Source organism: Rattus norvegicus, chromosome 1, assembly GCF_021556685.1.
Source record: "Rattus norvegicus strain SHRSP/BbbUtx chromosome 1, alternate assembly SHRSP_T2T, whole genome shotgun sequence".
Lineage (NCBI taxonomy): Eukaryota > Metazoa > Chordata > Mammalia > Rodentia > Muridae > Rattus > Rattus norvegicus.
In genome coordinates this window covers 200365654-200386596 of record NC_141534.1, presented here as the reverse complement: position 1 = coordinate 200386596, position 20943 = coordinate 200365654, and the positions used below count along the sequence as shown (strand labels likewise).

Below are 20943 nucleotides of genomic sequence, written 5' to 3'. Positions count from 1 at the left end.
GAGCACCTGGCGCTACAGAGCAGGCTGCATTTTACCCGACGTTAAAGACTTTATGACCAGGTGACTGCGCTATGAAAACTAATTCAGTGTCTGACAAGTCTTTACAGTCCCCAGGTCAAAAGGTCTGCTTTAATTGTGTGGAGGGACTTAGAAAAAACAAAATTTAAAACACACACCGTGTCTACTAGATAGGGCTTCAGTGGCAGTCAGTGGGGTAGACTCCTCCTCCCATCTGAAACAACCCTACGCCGGGCAACCTCTCAGAACCAGCAGTTCTCAAGGTACTGGGCATCAGGCAAAAGGGATGTCTTTTAAGGCTCAGGGAGCTGTGACTAGCCCAGGCTCCTGCCTTTGGTGTTCTCACAGCCCGTGTGTAGGGAGGATGTCATGGACTGAGTTGAGTTCTCTGAAGGAGGCAAAGCTGGGTAAACCCCTGGTGTGAGCACTTAGATGTGACTGGGGTCCTTACTGGAAGAGAAAAAAAAACCCACAGCTGTCTCCACACAAACACAGCAAAGTCCACACGAGGACAGGGCAATAAGGCAGCCATCATGGTTTGGATATGGTTTGTGTGCTGCAGGCTTGGTCCCCAGTGTCATGGTGTCAATGGAGACACCTAAAATAGATGTGACTGGAAATTGTTACATTAAGCAAAACAAACCAGACTTAGAAAGGCAAATATAGCATGTTTCCTCTCATAAGCAGAATCTGAAGTCGAAATTATGTGTGTGAGTGTGTGTGTGTGTGTGTGTGTGTGTGTGTGTGTGTGTGTGTGTACACGTGCACTCATTTAGATACATGTGTGATTATAGATCCTGAAACTACAAAGGCAATCATGAGAAGAAAGGATTAGGCCAAGGCGGTGGGCAGTAGAAGCAGCAACGGGATTCCTAGAAAAGGGAAGCAGAGAGGGACTGCCTGCAAGGACAGGAAACAGTCAGAGGCAAAGGGGCATAGGGACCAGCCCGCACTTCAAAATCCTCACCGGAATTCTCAGATCTCTCTTCCTGTGTTTTCCAGCTATGTTACAACTACCAGTGACAAACTGATTCCCATCAATATCCCCAGATATAGTGTCTACCCTTAGAATAATACTATGGGAAGTCAATACTTTCTGGTCTTCTACTTACAGTAACAAACCAAAGTTTCTTTTAAAATACAATTTTTTAAAGAGTCAATTTAAAGAAATCCTGAGCAAAATAATAGTGCCAGTGGCGATTCCCAGCTATGAGGAAATGGGGAGCCCTTTTCTAGGAGGACAGAGCTGGGGGACACTGCTAAGAGCTTGACTGGAGTTGTTTGTTTGTTCATTCATTTACTTGGTTTGTATCTATCATGTGCACTTTCATATAGCTGTGTGAAAACCATCCAGCCATCTGGGAGGAGCCAGCCGGTGGCATCTAGTCACTGTAGTGGGACAGCATGGGGCATTCCACACACGAACAGGAGACACCAAAGCTTTGGGACTTCCCCACAACTTGCACAGAGTGACTTCAGGTACAGACGGCCAGACATCTCATGTTGGACTTGCTTGCCCCCTCTCAAGGAGCTGTCCTAAAACTGTTGGTTCGGCCCTTAAATACTCAAGGGTTCCAACTCGAGCATCCACCATTGTCAAGGGTGCTGGGACCTTTGTATGGCTGGGCTCCCTACAAATGGAATGTAAATCCCAACTATATGTCACGCCTGGCACCTGCCATGGCTCTGGAACAGGCTGTCTGTAGCTCAGTCAGTAGAGTTCTTGACTGCTATACACAAGGCTGTGGGTTCGAGCCCCAGCACTGCATGCCTAAGTGGGATGATGTGTGCCTGTAACTCCAGTACTTAGGAGATAGAGGCAGGGAGACCATAGAGCTCGAGGTCACCTTTATTACATAGTGAGTTCAAGGTCAGCCTGGATGCAATGAGATACTGCCTCAAAACAACTCATACATGTGCATTCACACGCATACATAACTGGACAGTGGAAATTGCCTTCTCGAGACCTTTTGTGCTGGCATTTGTTGATGTAGCCCAGAGAGATGGTATCTGGAAAGAAAGAAAGAAAGAAAGAAAGAAAGAAAGAAAGAAAGAAAGAAAGAAAGAAAGAAAGAAAGAAAGAAAGAAAGAAAGAAGGAAGAGAGGAAGGAAGGAAGAAGAGAGGAAGGAAGGAGGGAAGGAAGGAAGGAAGGAGAAACTAATCCTTCAGAGGAAATGCTGTCACCCATGATAGAGCATGTGGGGGATGGATGCTTGGGACAATGACCATGCCAGCATGGGGAAGAGCAGCAGGAAGGAGAGGTGAGGGTGGCAGGGAGCTGGGACTGGACATGGGCAGCCAGCAGGATGTGCAGTGAAGCCTGTCTGGGCCAGCTTGTGGGCTCCGCATACCAAAACGCTCTGGGGACCCTGGGGAATTTACAGATTTACCATCAGTGAAGGGCAATAATCACACCAAGAGGAGCAATTATTGCCAAATCATTTAGGATTTAAAAAATCATTGGCAAGAAGATGGAGGTCAAGAGGTGCGCTGTCGGGGGAAATAAAAAAAAAAAACCCTCTACCTGTCAGGCCTGGCTTTTACTCCTTTCTGACTATGATGTGATAGAAGGGAGACACATAACAACTGAATGGGTAGACTCTGAGAGAACCCAGAAATGCAGAGAGCTGCAGGGGGCTGTCACCATCCAAGACAGATTCTGTGCTTTGGATCTGTACAGCAGACTCTTGGGCTGGGCAGGCAGGTCGATCGGTAAAGCATTTGTCTAGAGTGTACGAAGGTCTCCATTCAATCCCCCTGTACTACATAAAACAGGCAAGGTAGTGGGGGCCTAAGATCCTGGAATTTAGGAGATGGAGCAGGGGGACCAGAAGTTCCAAGTCATCACTGACTTTATAATGAGGTAGAAGCTAGTCTGGGCTAAAAAGAGTAGATCCTCTGACCCGTCACTACCGTCTGCCTAAGGGAGAGTCGCTCCTTCACCAGCTCAGGCGCTCAGAAGAATGGTGCCAAACTGCACTGGAGGCTTCCAGTGCACTGGGGCTAAGGGTCTCCCAAGAAAACCTGTGTATTGGGAGCTGTCAGCTCTCCCAGGAGCCTGCAGGGCAAGAAGTATGTTCCCATGGCTAGGAAGGGCCTGTGGAGCGGGAGGGTACACAACTCACAAGGGGAGTCCTCCATATTGACACCTTCAGCTACCAGGTGCCTCAGAAACCTCGAGCTGACACTTGCTAAGATGTTTCCACCATGGCCTAGCACAGTTATAAGGACTAACATGACCAAAGTCAAGGATCACTGATTTTCTTTTTTTTACATATATGGGTGTTCTGCCTGCATGAATGTCTCTGTGTAACTGTGCCTGGTGCTCAGGGATGCCTGAGGAAGGGGCTGGATCCTCTAGAACTGGAGTTATAGCCAGTTGGGAGCCACCACATGGATGCTGGGAATGGAACCTGTGTCCTCTGAAGGAGTAGGCAATGCTCTTAACCACTGAGCCATCTATCCATTACTGGATCCCTTTTTAAAGGAAAGATTGGGTCAGGGATGTTACTTACTTAGGAAAGTGCTTGGCCAGCATACAGAAGCTGTGGGTTCAGTTCCCAATGCTAGGTAAACAAGGCACAGTGACATACTTTTAAAATCCCAGAAAATTGGTAGGTGGAAGCTGGGTGTGACGGCATACACCTCCAACCCCAGTACTTTTGAGGCAGAGGGAGGTGGATCTAAAGGCCAGCCTGGTCTACATGGAGAATTCCAGGCCAGCCTGGTCTACATGGAGAATTCCAGGTCAGCCTGGTCTACATGGAGAATTCCAGACCAGCCTGGTCTACATGGAGAATTCCAGGCAGCTAGGGCTACATAGTGAGACTCTGCCATAGTGAGACTCTGCCTCAACAAACAAACAAAAACACAAAACAAAAACAAAAACAAAAAAAAACCTGTGTTGGTAAAGATGTGGAGAGATGAGCAACCTGACACAACCCTTCCAAACTAGAATAAATGTTGTACGCTACAAACTTATTTATAGTGTCTGGAAAATAACAACAAAGATATAAAAATATGCAACAAAGCTGTATACCAGGGTTATAAACAAGAAGAAATGAGGATGCAACTCAATATCCAGTAACGGGAATGATAACACATATGCATGCATATATATACAGAAATGTGTACATATAAATATAACATGGTGAAATATTACACAGTCACAAAAGTTACTTCACAAAACTGCTTAAATAAGCACTAAGGAAAGTTTTCTCAACAGATTTTTAGGGGGAAATCAGGTTTCAAATAGCAGGTAGAGGTTATTCATTGTCTGTGGAAAAAGATTAGAAAGCTTAAATTATGTTATTCTAAAATGGTACAATGATAGTTTTTTTTCTTGTGACTTCTCTGAAATTTTTGATCTCCTTTGGTTAAACAGGAGGCTTGTTTGTTTTTAATGTGTATGTGTTCCTGCGTGAGTTTATGTGCATTATGTGCGTGCAGGAGCCAAAGGAGGCCAGAAGAGAGCATTGGCTTCACTAAAACTGGAGTTACAAGAGGCTGGGAGCCACCATGTAGGTGCTGGAACCAAACCTGGGTCCTCTGCAAGAGCAGCCATTTCTCCTTCACTCCCTGAACTTGTGTTCTGAAGAGAAAATTAACTCTACTAGAAAAAGCTCTAGAGGACAAAAGCCTCCTAAGAGCCATACAGTAGGAGGTGTTGGAAGCTTGACTGACGCATGCGGCGTCTCAGCAGGACTTCCAACACTCCCACTTTGTGGTGCTGGGGGCTCCATGTTGGGCCAAAGCATTCATATCCAGCTGGGCTGGATCCACTCCTGGCTTTTGCTCTCCTGGATTTCTAAACACACACACACATACTCCTGATCCCAGTCAGAGGATAGGACACCTCATCCCTAGAGAAAACAGCTAGGAATAAGGCTTGGTAACCACAGCAGCAAGGCTTCGATGGAAAGGCTGCAGGGCAAAAGTTGTGACCCTCAACTGTGGGCACTCCCACCAGAAGCACAGACTGCCCCAACTCTTATAGCACTGACCTTCAAAACAGGAATAAATGGAGGGCACAGGCCTCGTCTTACAGCCAGCCTGCTCTAGACAGCTATGAGCCTGTCCCTCAATTGCTTTTTTTAAAAAATGCTAATTTATTTATTATTCTATGGTGGGCAGTGGGCATGAACATCATGTCACTGTGCATATGAAGGCCAAAGGGCAACTTGCACGAATGAGCCATCTCCTTCCATCATGTGGGTTCCAGAGATCAGACTCAGATCATCAGTGCTTTGAGCAAAGGCTTTTATGACAGAGTCCGTCACCAGCCCTTAATTATATTTCCGTGTGTGTGTGTGTGTGTGTGTGTGTGTGTGTGTGTGCACATGCGTGTGTGCGCATGCGTGTGTACGGTGTAATTCTAGGAGTCAGTTCTCCACTTCCTCCTTCAAGAGGGTCGTAGGGATCAAAGTCAGGCCCCAATGCTAGCCCAGAACAGTGGCTCTCCCCAGGACAGTGTCTAGAGACTTCACCCCTTAAGAACAGGGGTGGTGCTACCACAGCCAGCAGGTGGTCAGGCAGGCTGTAATGCCTGCCCTGCGTGCAGAGAGCTTCTAGCACAGCCTTAGGAATTCCTAGAAGTCATGGGAAAGGTGTGCTATTCTTCTCCAGATTTCTGGACCCTAGGAAAAAACCTGATTACCTCTAAGGAGGTTGAATTTCCAATTATCTAGGGTCAGCCCAGTTCCCTGCTGTTTCTAGGCTGTTTGGGAAAGATATGTTGGGAATTGGATTGGGGGCTGCGCCACCGGAGCTCAGGCTCAAAACACCAGGGAAATGGCAGTAAAGACTTTATTGATTAGGGAAGCTCAGAACAGTCAAGGTGTGCCACAACCTGGCACAGGAGCAGCCTGTAGCCCTTCACAAGACATGTTTATTAAAAAAACAAAAAAACAAAAACAAAAACCAGTGACAGTAACACAGAGGCAGGCAGTATTACTCTGCATGCACATAGTTAGGAGACACTTGTCCTAAAATGTGCATACATCTCGATATTCAAATAACATGAACTAGCATTTCAGCAACGTGGCAGGCTGGAGCCAGGACAGGATGACATGGAGGAAATACACAGGTACTGTGTTTAAATGCAGACCGCATTAGCCTGCAAATGCTAGGCACAGAGCCAGGTATGCAGCACAGCACACATGGCGGTACCAGGACAAGTTCCCTCCCTGCATGCACCCCGTGAGGCCTGGTCATCAGGCTTGGCTCAAGGGGATTTTACCCACTAAGCTATCAAACCCACGTAAGCTCTAGAACACTTTTATCTCCCATGGGAAACTAGGTACTCCACAAGATGACATTCCCGATGTGCCCATGGGTCACCCTCCTCTCCAGGACATTTCACTGTGCAGATGGGATATGCACTGCTGGCCCATTCGTGGGGAATAGGCAAGCCTCTGAGTTCTGCTCAACCTTTTAGGTACTGTGAATACAGCTGTTTCGAACATCTCTAAATGATTTTAGGAGACTGTTTCTGTGGTGGTGGGATTCAAATCTTGGGCTTCATTCTTGCTGGGCAGGTGCTTAACTACTGAGCTACCCTCTGACCCTACAAGATGATGGTGGTGGTGGTGGTGGTGCTGTCCTCTGAATTCCCATCCCTGTTATCTGGGCCTCACCTGGGAGCACCATCGCTGAGGCAGATGGAGACCCATTTAATACTGAAGACCCACCAGAGGCTCCCTCTCAGCAGTGCTGTTCACTCACAGACCTACCAGCAGAACATGCAGGTTCCAGCTTCTCCACATGAAGCTGGCCATCTTCTGCTACTTCTCTCTTTTAGCAGCCATATTGGAGTATGTTTTTTGTAGTACTAATGAGCCAGGAAACTGGCCCTTTTTCTATGTACTCTTTGGTCGTTGCCTGGGGTTGTACAGCTTTGTGGCTGTGCTAAAATGCCACGTTTTAAAAGAAATATTATAATGTGAAAGGATACCATAGGTCTGAAATTTATTTTAAAACATGGCAGTAAAGCCGGGCCATGGTGGAACTGCCTTTAGTCCCAGCACTTGGGAAGCAGAGGCTAGCCTGATCTGTATAGTGAGTTCCAAGAGAGCCAGGACTACACAGAAAAACCCTATCTAAACAAACAAACAGACAGACACCTCACAAAGAAACAAGGTAGTAAAAAACTTAGTTCTGGGGCTAGGGAGATAAGATGTCTTATTTGGAAAGGAGCTTGCTGTCCAAGCACGACAATCTGAGTTCGGATCCCCAGACCCACGGGAAAGTGGGCACAGCACCACACATCTGTAATCCCAGTGTTCCTATGTTGAGAGGGGAGGTAGAGACAGGAGAATCCCTGGGAGCTCACTGGTTAGTCAGTCTGGCAGAGCAGCAGCAAATAAACTCTCAAACGGATGCAAGGCACGGACTAACATGCAAGGTTGCCCTCTGTGCTACACATGCACACATGCGACACTTAGGTAAGTTGCAGGTACACATGTGCGTGCATGTGCATATACATGTACACGCACACAGAAAACAAGAAAGGAAAGAATTAGTTTTTAAGAGGAAAAAAACGGGCTGGAGAGATGGCTCAGCGGTTAAGAGCACTGACTGCTCTTCCCGAGGTCCTGAGTTCAATTCCCAGCAACCACATGGTGGCTCACAACCATCTGTAATGGGATCCAATGCCCTCTTCTGGTGTGTCTGAAGACAGCTACAGTGTACTCTTATAAACAAAAATAAATTTTTTTAAAAAAGAGGAAAAAACCATTTTAAGAGGGAAATATCTGTGATCCAGTTTGGGGTACATGGTAAGTAACTGTCTCATTCCTCACAGTGAGAAAGGCCCTGGCCAGCAAGATGGTTCAATGGGTAATGGCACTGGCTGCTGATCCTGTCAATCTGAACCCACATGGTGGAAGGAGAGAATGAACTCACACAATCCCATACCCACAATAAGTAAATAAATAAGTAAACGTCCTTTTAAAATGTAAAGAAGAAAGGAAATCCTGCTATGCCTACCTGGTGGGCTTCCACCCCTATGGCTTGCAGAGCAGACCTGAAGAACTCAGGGGAGGGTTTCCCCACCACTTCAGCCTCGATACCACAGGCATACTGGCAAAGAGAGGGCACAGTATGAGTTTCAGATCAGGAACATGAGAGTAGCCGCACATGGAAAGACTTCCTCATGATGGTCAGAGCCCTTCACAAAGCAGGATGCCCTGGGCCTCAAACCGTCTCACAGGCAAACATGTTGCAACTCCCCAACAGGCTGCTGCACAGAATGCTTAGGACACCTACCTCCAAGGCTGCCCACAGCAAGTGGCATACCATACCTAGCAAAGTCACAAGTCTTCCAAAGGACAGGGGACCAAGGCTCTCATTGCCTGTTCAGCTACAATCCCATCTCTTGCCTCTCCCTGCTGCCCTGCTCCCTGCTGATCACAGCCCTCCTGAGGGTGTCTAGGATTCAGTCTCCTCACCTGCTTACCCTTCTCACCTGGACACAGGTGGACAGGGGCTGCCACTACTGTGGGGCTGGTACATGGGATAGCAGGAGTCTAGGCAGGTGTAGCTAATTGATAGGCCACAGTCACAGTGGACTCAAGAGGTCAAGCCACAGAAGGCTTTATGACCTGGGAAGTCATCTCAGGAAAGGCCCAGGGAGGACATATAGCCTGAGGTGTTACGGGGCTGGGAAGGAAACAGGTGATCTGTAGACACCAAAGCCGATAGCCAGAGCCAAGAGCATGCTGGAAAGAGCACCCAGAGGTTGGCTGGGGGTCAGGGGATGACACACACAGAATGACTTCATGTTGACCAAGGTAATGGGCCCTTAACTACTGCCTGAGTAGAGAACTCTATTAGTTCCACAGAGGAGACAGGGGTGTGTGGCTGAAAGAACCACCCAGGAGACCCCCATGAAAGGCTACTTGTCTGTAAAGTACACCTTCTTCTCCAGAAAGCCTGAAGGGGGCATGGGACAGAACCAGGGCAGGTACCTCGAGTGCCTTCATGTAACCTCCAACATCCAGCATCAGGCCAGAGGTCTCCTTGTAATAGCGTCTGCAAGAGAGCAGAAGAAAAGGGGTACACAGAGAGCCACAGGTGCGGGTCAGCACCGATGACATGCTGAGAATGACCAATGGAGGCCACATGGCAGAGGCAGAAGCATCATGGGTCATTCAGCCACCAGCCCCCTGCTGCTGCCTTGTAGGGACCCTACCACAATGATTAACCAGGGACCCAAGGGGGACAGATGGATCCAGTTACTAACACAGAGGAAGACAAGTGACCCGTGTTCTGGGAAGGAACGGCAGGCCCCCAGAGCATGTGCTGACTCCCTAATTGCTAATAATTAACCCCTAACTGCTGCCTGAGGAGAGAACTCCATTAGTTCCACAGCAGCCTGCCACATCTCCTATTAGTCGGGGTCAGGCAAGGTGCCAGGTCTCACGGGCACCAGCTGCTTCTGTGAGACAAGACTGTCTTCCCAACCTCCAGAGACGATGCAGGCTCGGCTCCTCAGAGCGTTCCTCAGTTTAGACTCAGTGCCCTTCCAAGTGGCCACAGCCCATCCAGATCAGACCAAGGCCTCGAGGTACTTAGAGTCCTGGCTGTAAAGTCATCGATACCTGGGGTTCTCTGAGCAATGCCATGCAACCAAGGAGGCAAGAGGGTGGCTTTATCCAACATACTCCAGAGATGAGGCTCACTAAAACCCAGGAATGGTACGGGGATGTAAGCTGAGAATTATTAAGAGGTCTGACCACACACGTCAGTTTTCCCTTCCTTCTATGTCCAGCAGGGGACATTAACTAAGTGAGTGTGCTGAGGACCAGAGAAAAGAGGGACGGCGGTGGCTTCAACGTCAAAATTCTCTCTGCTTTCTAACAGTGACTCTGGTCTCTGTAAGCCTTTAGACTTCAGCTTCCTCACCTGTAAAATGATCAAAGCAAACAAACCACCCATATCCAGGACTGTTGTGAAACTTGGGCAAAAAATAACATGCTGTAAGTTCCTTACAGGATGCCTGGACACAAACACCACTCAGCAGAAGACTGGAGACTACTACTGTAAATAGCTGTTCCCAGGAGCTACGACAGAGGCCCTTGAGATAGAAGCTCAGTGGTAAAATAATACAAGCCCCCGACCTGGTGGGAGGCACTCCTGTAATCCAGCACTCAGGAGGCTGAGGCAGGAGGATTGTGAATTCTGGGATACATAGCAGATCCCATCTCAAGAATTTTTTTCTTTTCTTTATCTTCTTTTCATGTGTATGTGCCAGAACACGGTCTAGGAATGGAATCCTGTGAGAGGTCTTCATGCCTGTGAGAAAACTCCGAGAAAACAAGAGCCTATGACCTCAGTTTCTTCAAAACATGGAATTATTCTTGCAAAGTGTTTTGTGCTCCTCGCAGGTATGGGAGTGAGTTTACTTCAGATGCTCATCATTGCTTGCTGCTGTTACTCAACTAAATGTTTAAATTATCCTTTATATGCCTCTATGGAAAAATGTATTTTTGTCACATGCAGCTTGTCCCCATGGTTGTGTACATCTTTTGAACTCATGGAAACGTTGCTCCTGTGATTTCTCTTAACCCTCAGAGTATAAATTGTTGAATAATGTTGGCAACTGTATGAGACTATAGTCTGACACATTCTCCTAGGCCCCACGGCCTCTGGAGCAGTGACATGTATGTGTGGTGTGTGTATGTTCATGCAGAGGCCTGGGGCTAAGTGTCAGGCTCCCTGGGTCACTCCCACACCCTATTCTTTGGGAAAAATAATGTGTCTCAATCAAATCCAGGGCTTGCTGTCACAACTGGCCTTGCAAGCCAGCTTGCTCTTGGAATAAATAATCCATCTCTAGAAGGCTGGAAGTGCGAGCAGTCTGCTACATGCAGATGGCTTATATGTGGGTTCGGAGGATCCGAACTGCTTGTGTGGGGATCTGGCCCTCCTCCAGAGCCCTAAAGAAAAAATTTTTAAAAGGTTTCTTGGGGATGGTGAGGTGGCTCAGTGAGTAGAGCACCTGCCAAGCAAGCATGAGGAGTTTCAGTTCCCAGAACCCACATGAGGCCAGGTGTGGTACCATGTGTCTGCAAACCCAGCACTCCTGTGACAGAGGGAAAGTCAGACAGGAAAAGTCCTGGAAACTAGCCTGGCAAACAACAAAGCGACCCTGTCTCAAACATGGGGAAGGTAAAGGGCAACGCCTGAGGTTGTTCTGTGGCCCCTACACACACACCTGGCATGAGCATACCTACACTTATAGACATACAGACAGGAAGACAGATAGACAGGCACAGACAGACAGACACACACACATCTATGACCTTAACATGCACGCCCTGGCATGAGCACACCTACACTTATAGACATACAGACAGGCAGAAAGACAGACAGGCACAGACAGGCACAGACAGACAGACAGACACACACACACACACACACACATCTATGACCTTAACATGCACGCCCTGGCATGAGCACACCTACACTTATAGACACATAGGCAGGCATGAAGACAGACACAGACAGACAGACACACAGACAGGCAGGCAGGCAGACATAGACAGACACAGACAGACAGACATACACCAATCTATGACCTTAACATGCTCACCCTGGCATGAGCACACCTACACTTATAGACACATAGACAGGCAGGGAGACAGACACAGACAGACAGACAGACAGACAGACAGACACAGACACACACACACACACACACACACACACACACACACACACACCTGTGACCTTAACATGCTCACCCTGGCATGAGTACACCTACACTTACAGACACACAGGCAGCAGGCAGGCAAGCATGCACACGTGCACACACACAGAGTTTTATTTTTTCTATTTTTATAATAAACTATAAATGACTATTTCCTTAGCCAGATCCAGAGTTTCAAAGAACTGGAGCATGAGTAACAGAATCTGGCCAGCAGAGGGGGCCACTGGTGCTGGAGCTGTGCTGTCAGGGTGGCAGATGGCTTATCAGTCCGGACTCTATGCAGGGCTCAGGGACTTGCAAGACCTAACAGGTACCCCTAGCCTCCCAGCCTAGAAGAGATGTAAACAGACTCAAAGGGAAACTGTGAGAGTGAAGATGGTGCCCTGCATGAATAAGTGATAAAGAGACAAGCTGTATCCTGAGGGGGAGCTGGTCACTCTGAGCGAGGGAAGGAGTGTGAGGACCCAGGGAGCACTTTGGGATCACCAGAGCACCTGATGGGCTTCACTCTGGGCCACCTCCAAACCCACAGTTGAGCCATCTTCCTTGGACAGGGGCCGAGTCTCAAACCCTTGTTCAGAGGAAGCTCTCAGGAGGAGAGGGTGAGCGAGTGTGTGGGTTGGGCAGAGGACAGAGCAGGATAGACCTAACTCAGCTCAGAGGTGCTTGCCAGAAAGCAAACAGAAACGTCTACAGCAAAACTGGAACACATGCAGCTTTCTGCAGCCAGTGATTCTGGGGGTTTCCAGGCTGCCCCAGGGCTGGCTGGAGGATACAGGACACAAGGGTGGATGAAAACAGGCCCCTCACATTTAGAAATCTCACCCCTCAGGAGTCCTTAAACCACACCTCTGCTGGCCCCAGTTCTAGAAGTTTATTCTGAAGGAAAAAGGACTTTGGTTAATTAGATTCACCAAAGCCTGGCCTCTGAGCCAGGGGAAATAGATTCTCAGAAATCAAAATGAAAACCTTGTCCTACCTACCTCCCCCCCACCCCGCCCCCAACAAGCAGAGGCTTGTTTTTGAAAACAGGCTCTCAACTATATAGCCTGGCATTCTTTATGTAGACCAGGCTGGCCTCCAACTCGCAGAGACCCTTCTGCCTCCACCCCCAAGTTCTGGCATTACCGGTGTGCACCACCACCTCAGTTTATGTGGTGCTGAGAATGGAAGAGATCCAGAGCTCCATACGTGCTACACAAGCAACATAAGCTACGTCCCCCTCACCCGCCCCAGTTTTCTTTCTTACTGTCTTTTTTAAGCTGAATCTGGGCTGCTTTTAATAGAGCCCACCATTTTTCTCTATTTGCTACTCATTTAAGAAATCAAAAATCTACCCGAAGCCAACCACTGGCCATAAACACTGTTCCCTTTAAGAGAAATAGCGAACAGGCATCTTAATTTATGTCCCTGCACTAGCAACTAGATGTGGCCCGCTGCGGGTTTAGGAGGGCCCTGGGCCCTCCAGCCACTGAGGGCCACTGTGGCTACTGGGAGAAGCAGGCCAGAGGAGCAGTCAGATCTGATTTTATGCTTCATTCTCCTGCCGTTTCCGATTCCTCGGTGCAGCCTCCCTGCAAAATGACCACTTGACCTCTCCCAGAAGAGCCATTAACCTCCATAGTCTGCAGAGTAAACAGCTTAATTTTCTGATGGCGGCATGACAGGAGAAATTACAAAGCCAATTCCCTCTCTCAGCCCGCACAGATGCCAAATGTAAATCACTCCATTTTGAGGAGAGGGACATCCTGCCTCCTCTCACCCTCCGGGAGGCCACTCCGGCCTTGACTGTAGTGACAGGAGCTCTTCCTAGGCCTTTGGGAAGCCTGGAGAGGCTGCCACCCTCCGAAAGATGTAGAGCCCTTTCTCTAGGATGGAGACACCCCACCTTTCACCCAAGTCAGAATCTGGAGGCCCACTCATATCCAATCAACCGTCACCTACGGCTCAGTGTGTGGAAGCTCTCGCCCAGCCAAGAGCGAGCAATCGCTCTTTTCACCATCCTGTCCCACCGATCCATTTATCCAGGCTTCTACTTGTAATCTGGAATAGCCTCTGGCAACGATGAGACTGCATTCAAGAAAAAATGGGCTGACATAAACGGCCTTATAATATTACTTTTCCGTTATGCACACTTTCTCGTGCAGGTTTGCCAACTCAAATATCCAAGGGCAGGGCCCAGACCAGTGAGTTAAGCAGTCCATGTGCGCCTAGATCAATGGGCATGAGGGCCCAATCACCAAAGCACTGGATGGAAATACTTCCAGCAGGAAACCCTGATGCCTACCAAGCTGGGAGGGACGCCAAAGCATCATGCCACCTCAAAGGCATGAGATTCTGAACCTGTGGTGCTGCTTCTGTTGACCAGGCTAGACATGCACGGCCTTCTGGAGATCAGCTCACAAGATGGGTAACTGGGTCACAGAGATAGTTGGTCACTGTGTACAAAGTCACTCACAAGCTACTGTTTGTTGACCATAAACGGGCCAAGAGGTCTGGGGAGATAGCTCAGTATGTACAGCCTTTGCTATACAAAGGTGAGGACTGGAGTTCAGGTCCCCAGCTCATGTAAATGCCTGAAGGACACAATGGCCTTGGAAAGCAGAGACAGAGGACCCTTGAGCTGGCGGGTGAGAACCTGCCATGCCTTTGATCTTCATTTGACTGAGATGCTGCCTCACTGAACAAGGTGGAGGATGGATAGAGGGTGATACTCCTGACAACCTTGAGCCTCCATACACGTGTGTGTGTGTGTGTGTGTGTGTGTGTGTGTGTGTGTGTGTGTGTGTGTGTGCAGCTTATAAAACAAGGTCAAGCCTGACTCCCACATTGGTTTCCTTTTCTTGTTGCTGTGACCAAATACATGACAGTTTAAGAAAGGAAGGAAACACAGGCTCACAGTCTGAGGGTCACAGAACGCTGTGGTGTGGAAGGCCTGGTGGCAAAGGCATGAAGAAGCCGGGTCAAACTGCATCACAGTGAGGAGGCTGGAAGAGGTGAATGCTGGTACCAAGTCGGCATCCTCTTTTTTCCCCTTCCTCCTCACTCCAGGACACTTGTACATGGGGTGCTAGGGCAAGTCTTCCCTCCTCAGTTAAACCTCTCTACAAATACCCTCACAGATACATCCAGAAGTGTGTATCCTACACGATTATACCCACTCATGTTCACAGCATCGGATGGAGCAAGGTGCCACAAGGTGCCTGAGACTATGAGCCTCGCTTTCTGCTGTTTACCTCAGGTATCGCTGGAGTGACGAAGCTGACTAGCACGGTGTTCAGGTGCCAAAGCATGGGGACCAAATTCCAACTCTATAAAGGTTCCCAATACCCAGTACCCTGCACCCAGGACCCTATACCTAGTACCCAGCATCCTGCACCTTGCACCCAGCACCCAAGACCCTGCACCCTACACCCAAGACCCTGCACCCTACACCCAAGACCCTGCACCCTACACCCAATACCCAGCATCCTGCACCCTACACCCAGCACCCAGCACCCAGCACCGGCACCCAGCCCAGAGCATCCTCCCAGACCCTGAGTCCACCTACTACTTTATCAAGCATCCCTAGGAACCATTCCTGATCATTCTGTGCTATATCCTGCGCTAAGGGACCTTTGCATCCGTTACCATAAATTTTGGACAGTTGACACCTAGTCTTTGAGGTCTCCTTAGGCAGAAGCCCCTACCCCTCTCCTGAACCAAGATTCATACAGAAACTTGGTCAGGCAGCTCTGGGAAGATAATTAAAGGGGAAAAGGAAGAATGAAGAGAAAAGGCAAGGGAGGGAGGAGAGCCCCCGTGCTCACTCCCAAACCACCTGTCTGAATCTGTCTCTACTTAGAGTTGCCCAGCACACTCCCTCTGCTGCCCTACTCACCCTTTTCCCAGGGATATGAGCACGGGGTTTTCCAGCTCCATCAGCACTTGGAAGGCTCTGTTCATATTCTGATAGGAAAAGCCTTCCCCAGCATCCGCAATCACCACACAGTTTGGGTTGGACATATCAATGTCATCGAATTCTGAGCGGACTCCTAAAGAAACAAGAGAGACAGACAACCCTCAAGCCCAGAATGTAGCCTACTCCCAGATCCTAAAAGGGACACTTTCTCTTTGCCAGGTCTACCTGGCAGAATAGTTATTTCAGAACAGCTTTGTGAAGGTTTGAAAGAAAATGGCCCCCACGGGCTCATAGGGAGTGGCACACACCATTATAAGGTGGTACACACCTTTGATCCCAGCACTCGGAGGCAGAGACAGGCAGATCTCAGAGTTCAAGGCCAGCCTGGTCTACACAGTAAGTTCTAGGACAGTCAGAGCTACCCAGAGAAACCCTGTCTCAGACAAAAATGAAATAAAAAAGAATTGCCATGGTCTTAGTGTCTCTTTACAGCAACAGAAACCCTAACTAATACGAACCTGGAGCTGGGAAATATCCAGCATAAATATCCTGCGGTATGTTTCCTACACGGCTAAGAGCAAGAACACAGTACATGCAACCCTATGATGAGCCTCTAGGCTGGCAAGAGGAGCTTTAGACAGAAGACTATTTCTTGTGAAAGAGAGGGTTACTTCAGCAGGCCTGGCTTGCTCGGATCTTGTATGCTCCAGAGAAAGGCCTGCTTTTAAGAGAGGCCCTATAACAGCCTTAGGGAGGACCCCGGGACCCTACAAAATCCTGTTGGATAGGAGGGGTTTGCACTCCTGACCAACTGGGTCATACTGGGTCAGTATGATCTTGAGTGAAGTGTGTGGATGGAGATGGAGTCCCTAAGGTCAGTCACATGGGGACCGTGTACTTAGATGACCAGCCCTTCTCAAAAGAGTGTAGGCACCAACGCTCCCATGAGCCTCCCTGTTGCCAACCTCAAGTGTCACACTTCACTGCTGAGACAACCAAGCACATCCAACGTAGGGACAACTGGGATTTCACGCCTGGTTTCTCCTGTCCTTTGGCTCATGCAGCTCCTCCCTTGCTGAGCTGATCTGTGGTCTTTCACTGTACCCAGCTTTAATCCCAAATTCTGAGATTAAATCTTTAATCTCCGAGTTCTGGGAGCCCTTCCAGGGAATCATTGAGACCCAAGGTGGTCTTTGGGGTCCTGGATCAATTATACATTGTATAACTCTATTGGTATGAAATTCTAAATAGGTACATTTATTTACATTATCATCAGTGACTATCACTAAGGGGGTAGGGTTGGGGATTGACTGAAGGGTGTGCAGGAAGCTTCAGGATGATACTGGAGATCTCTAGGGCAGAGAGAGGCAGAGAGGCAAAGGCAAGAGGATCTCTGTGATTGGAGGCAAGCCTGGGCTACAGATAATGTTCCGGGACAGCCAAAGACACACAGAGGAAACTTTGTCTTAAAAAAATAAAAGCGTAAGAGAGGTTTGAGCTTCTCACTGCATGTAAAATCTTACATCGGCAGAAAAGAAAACAAACTGACCGCATACTGAGCCTTGTGAAATGCTGGGGACTGTACCAACATTCCCTGGGGAATGACTCAAAAGTAAAATTACAGACAGATGGTGGCATGGATGGACACAGAGCTAAGAAAACACTACAGAATATCTTTCTCTTGTCCAGGAGACTGGAAAAAAATGTTTAATAGTGTGTGTATGTGAGTGTGTGTGTGTGTGTGTGTGTGTGTGTGTGTGTGTGTGTGTAAAGGTTAGGAAAATATTGGGCGTCTTCCTCAATGGCTCTCCCTCCACCTAGTTTGTTGAGACATATCTCACTGAGCCTGGAGCGTGCTAATTGGGCCAGACTGAAGGCCAGTAAGCCTCGCGTCCTCAGTCCTTGGATTGGCTTTTCACATGGCTGTTGGGGATCAAACTCAACTGCTAGTGCTTGTGTAGCAGACACTTTACTGACTGAGTCATCTCCATGCTCCCCCCACCCACCCAAAGTAAATGTTTTTGAGGTCTGTTATACACTTGAAGATTTTCATAGTAAAGTATTAGGGGGAAAACATCAGTAATAAAACCCAGAGAAAGTCAGAGCCTGAAGCCAGGTATGTTTCCTGTAAACACAGGCACAGCGGCAGAGGAAGGACATTTGCCCTTCCAGCCCCCTCAGTTTCTGTTATGGCTTCCTTGGCTAGTGCCACCACTGAGCTGCATTACACCCCCGCCCAACTCCTCTACCCCTCTTCCATGCCTAACAACCCCTTCCCTAGGGAAGAAAAGGTGGAATTCCTAAAGACCCTGGCAGGGTTCCTAACTACAGACAAAGGATGTTAGAAAGGAGATTTTTAAAGGCTGAGCATGATTCTCTTAGTTGGTGCCAGGGCAATGGATCCCGCTCCAGCCTTCCAGAGAGCACTCTCCCTGCCTCTGCCCGGAGATTTGTCAAAATGGAACCGGTACTGAGGGAGGGAAGCAAGGAGGGAAGAGGAAGGAAGGAGACAAAAAGTGACCTCGAGTATTTGAACCCCATTTTTAAAATAGTGACCAGAGAAAGCCCCCCACTCCTTTGCTCCACAAAAGCTCCCCCCCCCACCCGAGGGCTCAAGGTCTCTGGTCTTGCATTCAGACCAACTGTCTGGACTCAGACCTCACTCCGAAAGCCATTTGCAAACTTCACCAACCAGCAGGACTGGGTGTCACTGAGGCAATCTGAGGCTGAGTGGCAGTTTTTGCAAAGATATGGACTGCAAGCTTGATTTGCATATTCTCAGTCATCCCCGGCCCTTCCTTCCTCTTTTCTTCTCAATAATCCCTTAGGCGAATCCCTGACCTCTTGCCTAGATCAAGGAACACCATACAACTTCAGGCTTTACTCCCAGGAGCATCCTCTAGCTAGCCTTGAAGATGGAGGTCAAAGAGGGAGAATTGGGGCTTGGTCTTACCTCTCCCCGACCCCCAGCAGGAAGCCTCATGAACTCTGTACCCTGAAAACTCACAAGTGTCATGGAAGAAATCAGGTTTGACATGCATGTATTTCCCATGGTTTGGCCCAAGGAAGGGATGGGGTGGGTGAAGGCCTTCTCCCCAGGCTTCACCTCAAGAAAAGCAAGTCATGAGCCAGGGTTTCCCACTGTGCTTTCCAGATATTTTCTACCTGGAGAACTTGGGTATATAAGTGGTAAATAAAGCTACAGGAGACTCTCAAAAAAAAAAAAAAAAGAAAAAAAAGAAAAAAGAAAAGCAAGTCAAGGCAGGCCTACCTTCATGGATGAGTAAGTGTGGCCGCAGGCCTCGCTCCTTCAGGATCTGGCAGGTGGCTGGCGCAGGGGCAGTCACCTCTCCTTCTGAGATGTCAAACCCCAGCCGCTGAAGCACCCCCACCAGCTCTCGCCGGGACTTCTGGGACTCATTGGTGCAGAATCTCACTTTCAGCGGGGACCGTTTCAGTCTAGGACAGGAAAACACAAGCAAGAATGTGTTGAGCACAGAAGAACATGGCCTCCTGAGGAGAGACCCAGAGAGAGAGAGAGAGAGAGACTTTTTTTGCAAGGGCAGCTGGTTAAGCAGCAGAGCAGGTCGAGTCCCTATGAGTTGATGAGGTGGACCAGACAGACAAAGATGTGTTCAGGCTAGCATTTCACAGCTGGGACAGACCTCTTGTTGACACGGACAATACTGGCAGACCACATCTCTAAATGTCGTGTCTATCCTCACACAATGGTCTGAGTCTGCTTGGAATGCCTCACCCTACCCCCACTGCAGGCAAGGCATCTTCTCACTCCAGATAAAAGACATCAATTCCCCAGCACCGTCGACCTGGCCCACCAGCAAGCTGCCCCAGAATGCCCACCCACAGCTGTTTCTCCATCCCATTTCACAGCGCTTGCGTTTCCCCACGTCCACGAGTTACTAACCCTGGATCCATACTTCTCCAACGGGGTCAGGCAGAGCAACCAAGCTGAGATTTGACTTCTCATTAATATCAATAAACGGGGAACCCCACTCTGTACAAACCCAGAATCGAGGTTCTGTAAAACTGAAATACGCTAAAAACAACCAACAGCTGGGTGTACAAACACTAAATTCTGAACCCCAAGATCTAGTTGTCCCTAGACCTGCCCCTGTGTAAACCTCACTCCCCAATTTAAAGTTATTAGTTAAATAAAGATGGCTACAGCCGACTACTGCAAAACACAGGTAGGCATGGCTTTGCTTACCAGGCCACGGGTTGCAAGGACAGAAAGAACAGGAAAAGAGAAGAAAGAAGATGGAGAGAGCAGGAGGTCTCCATTAGACATGACGAACCGGGAGCGCGTAGCGAGAGAAGTGTACCCTGAGGATAGATGGAACAGAAACAACCTGAGTGAGACAAACAGCGAGGAACCTGGGGGACACAACTGGGAAGTGGCCAGTCTGGCATAGAAAAAGTTTAGGGCTAATCGCCCAATAGTTGTGCTGATTAATTAAATCAATAAGACTCTGCCTTGATTATTGGGGGGGGGCTGGCTGGGTCATACTAAGAACTAATAGAGTTATTAATAGCACTTAAAACAAACAGCACTGTGTACCCTCCCTCGGAGTATCCCAGTGGCACTTAGGTGAGTTCTTTGGACACAAAGCCACAGAGAGGATACCTCGAGAGGCCCCCAATGAGATGACATTCAACCCATCTACAGATAATCGCTGTGTACTTGTTACACCCTGGGTGCTGGAATGCACATGTACTGTGGCCTTCCCTGGCCATAGTTCTCAGCTAGCATGGGGGCTGGCTGGCAGTGAACAAGAAGGATCACGGGAAAGGCAATGTTCACCTGGGAGGAGAGGGGCCGTGATGGATACACAGAGGGTATGTGTAATGGGGATAATGGTTAGATAGACAGGAAGGTTGGGGAGGCCCTTACTGGGAAGCAACCGGGAGCTGAGACCTTGAGGAGAAAACCCCAGCCAATTGTGCAAGGAAGCAAAGGAAAGGCCACCCAGCAGCAGGAGTGGATTCTAGGAGGCACCCAGCACACAGATTGCACACGGACTGCATGGGGACAGCAAGCGAGTGTGGCACTCACCAGGGACCAACATGCAGGAGGAGGCCACTAAGACAGGAAGCCCAGGCTCATGTCTGGGGTGAGTGGTGAAGCAGTGACTGGTGGGAGCTGTCCTGCTGGCTCCCAAGCTCAGATCATGCAGCCCTCACCAAGCCTGACAGGTGTGGAACTGATCCTATCCAGCAACTACACAGCCTGGGTCGCATATCCTAAGATTAGAGAAGCACTTTTAAAAAAACTCCAGGAAGATGCAGGAAAGT

At 48.7% G+C, this 20943-nt stretch overlaps 1 protein-coding gene and 1 long non-coding RNA gene across 4 annotated transcripts in view; one reads left to right on the top strand and one right to left on the bottom strand.

Annotated features, from left to right (window-relative positions):
• Positions 1 to 20943, bottom strand: part of Lhpp (phospholysine phosphohistidine inorganic pyrophosphate phosphatase) — a 91161-nt gene that overhangs the window by 51652 nt on the left and 18566 nt on the right. For both annotated transcript variants that reach the window (XM_087572846.1, NM_001009706.1), the window contains exons 2-5: positions 18902 to 19089; positions 15610 to 15763; positions 8986 to 9049; positions 8006 to 8098 (exon numbers count right to left, since the gene is read on the bottom strand). In XM_087572846.1, coding sequence (XP_087428972.1) covers positions 8006 to 8098; positions 8986 to 9049; positions 15610 to 15763; positions 18902 to 19089 — 499 coding nt within the window. The remainder of the gene's footprint in view (positions 1 to 8005; positions 8099 to 8985; positions 9050 to 15609; positions 15764 to 18901; positions 19090 to 20943) is intronic.
• On the top strand, positions 8646 to 10619 carry LOC120099944 (uncharacterized). 2 transcript variants are annotated; one of them, XR_015652631.1, is made up of 3 exons: positions 8646 to 8808; positions 10012 to 10114; positions 10272 to 10619. It is a non-coding gene; the product is annotated as an uncharacterized LOC120099944 (long non-coding RNA). The 2 variants fall into 2 exon arrangements; XR_015652632.1 differs by lacking the exon at positions 8646 to 8808 and adding an exon at positions 9460 to 9584.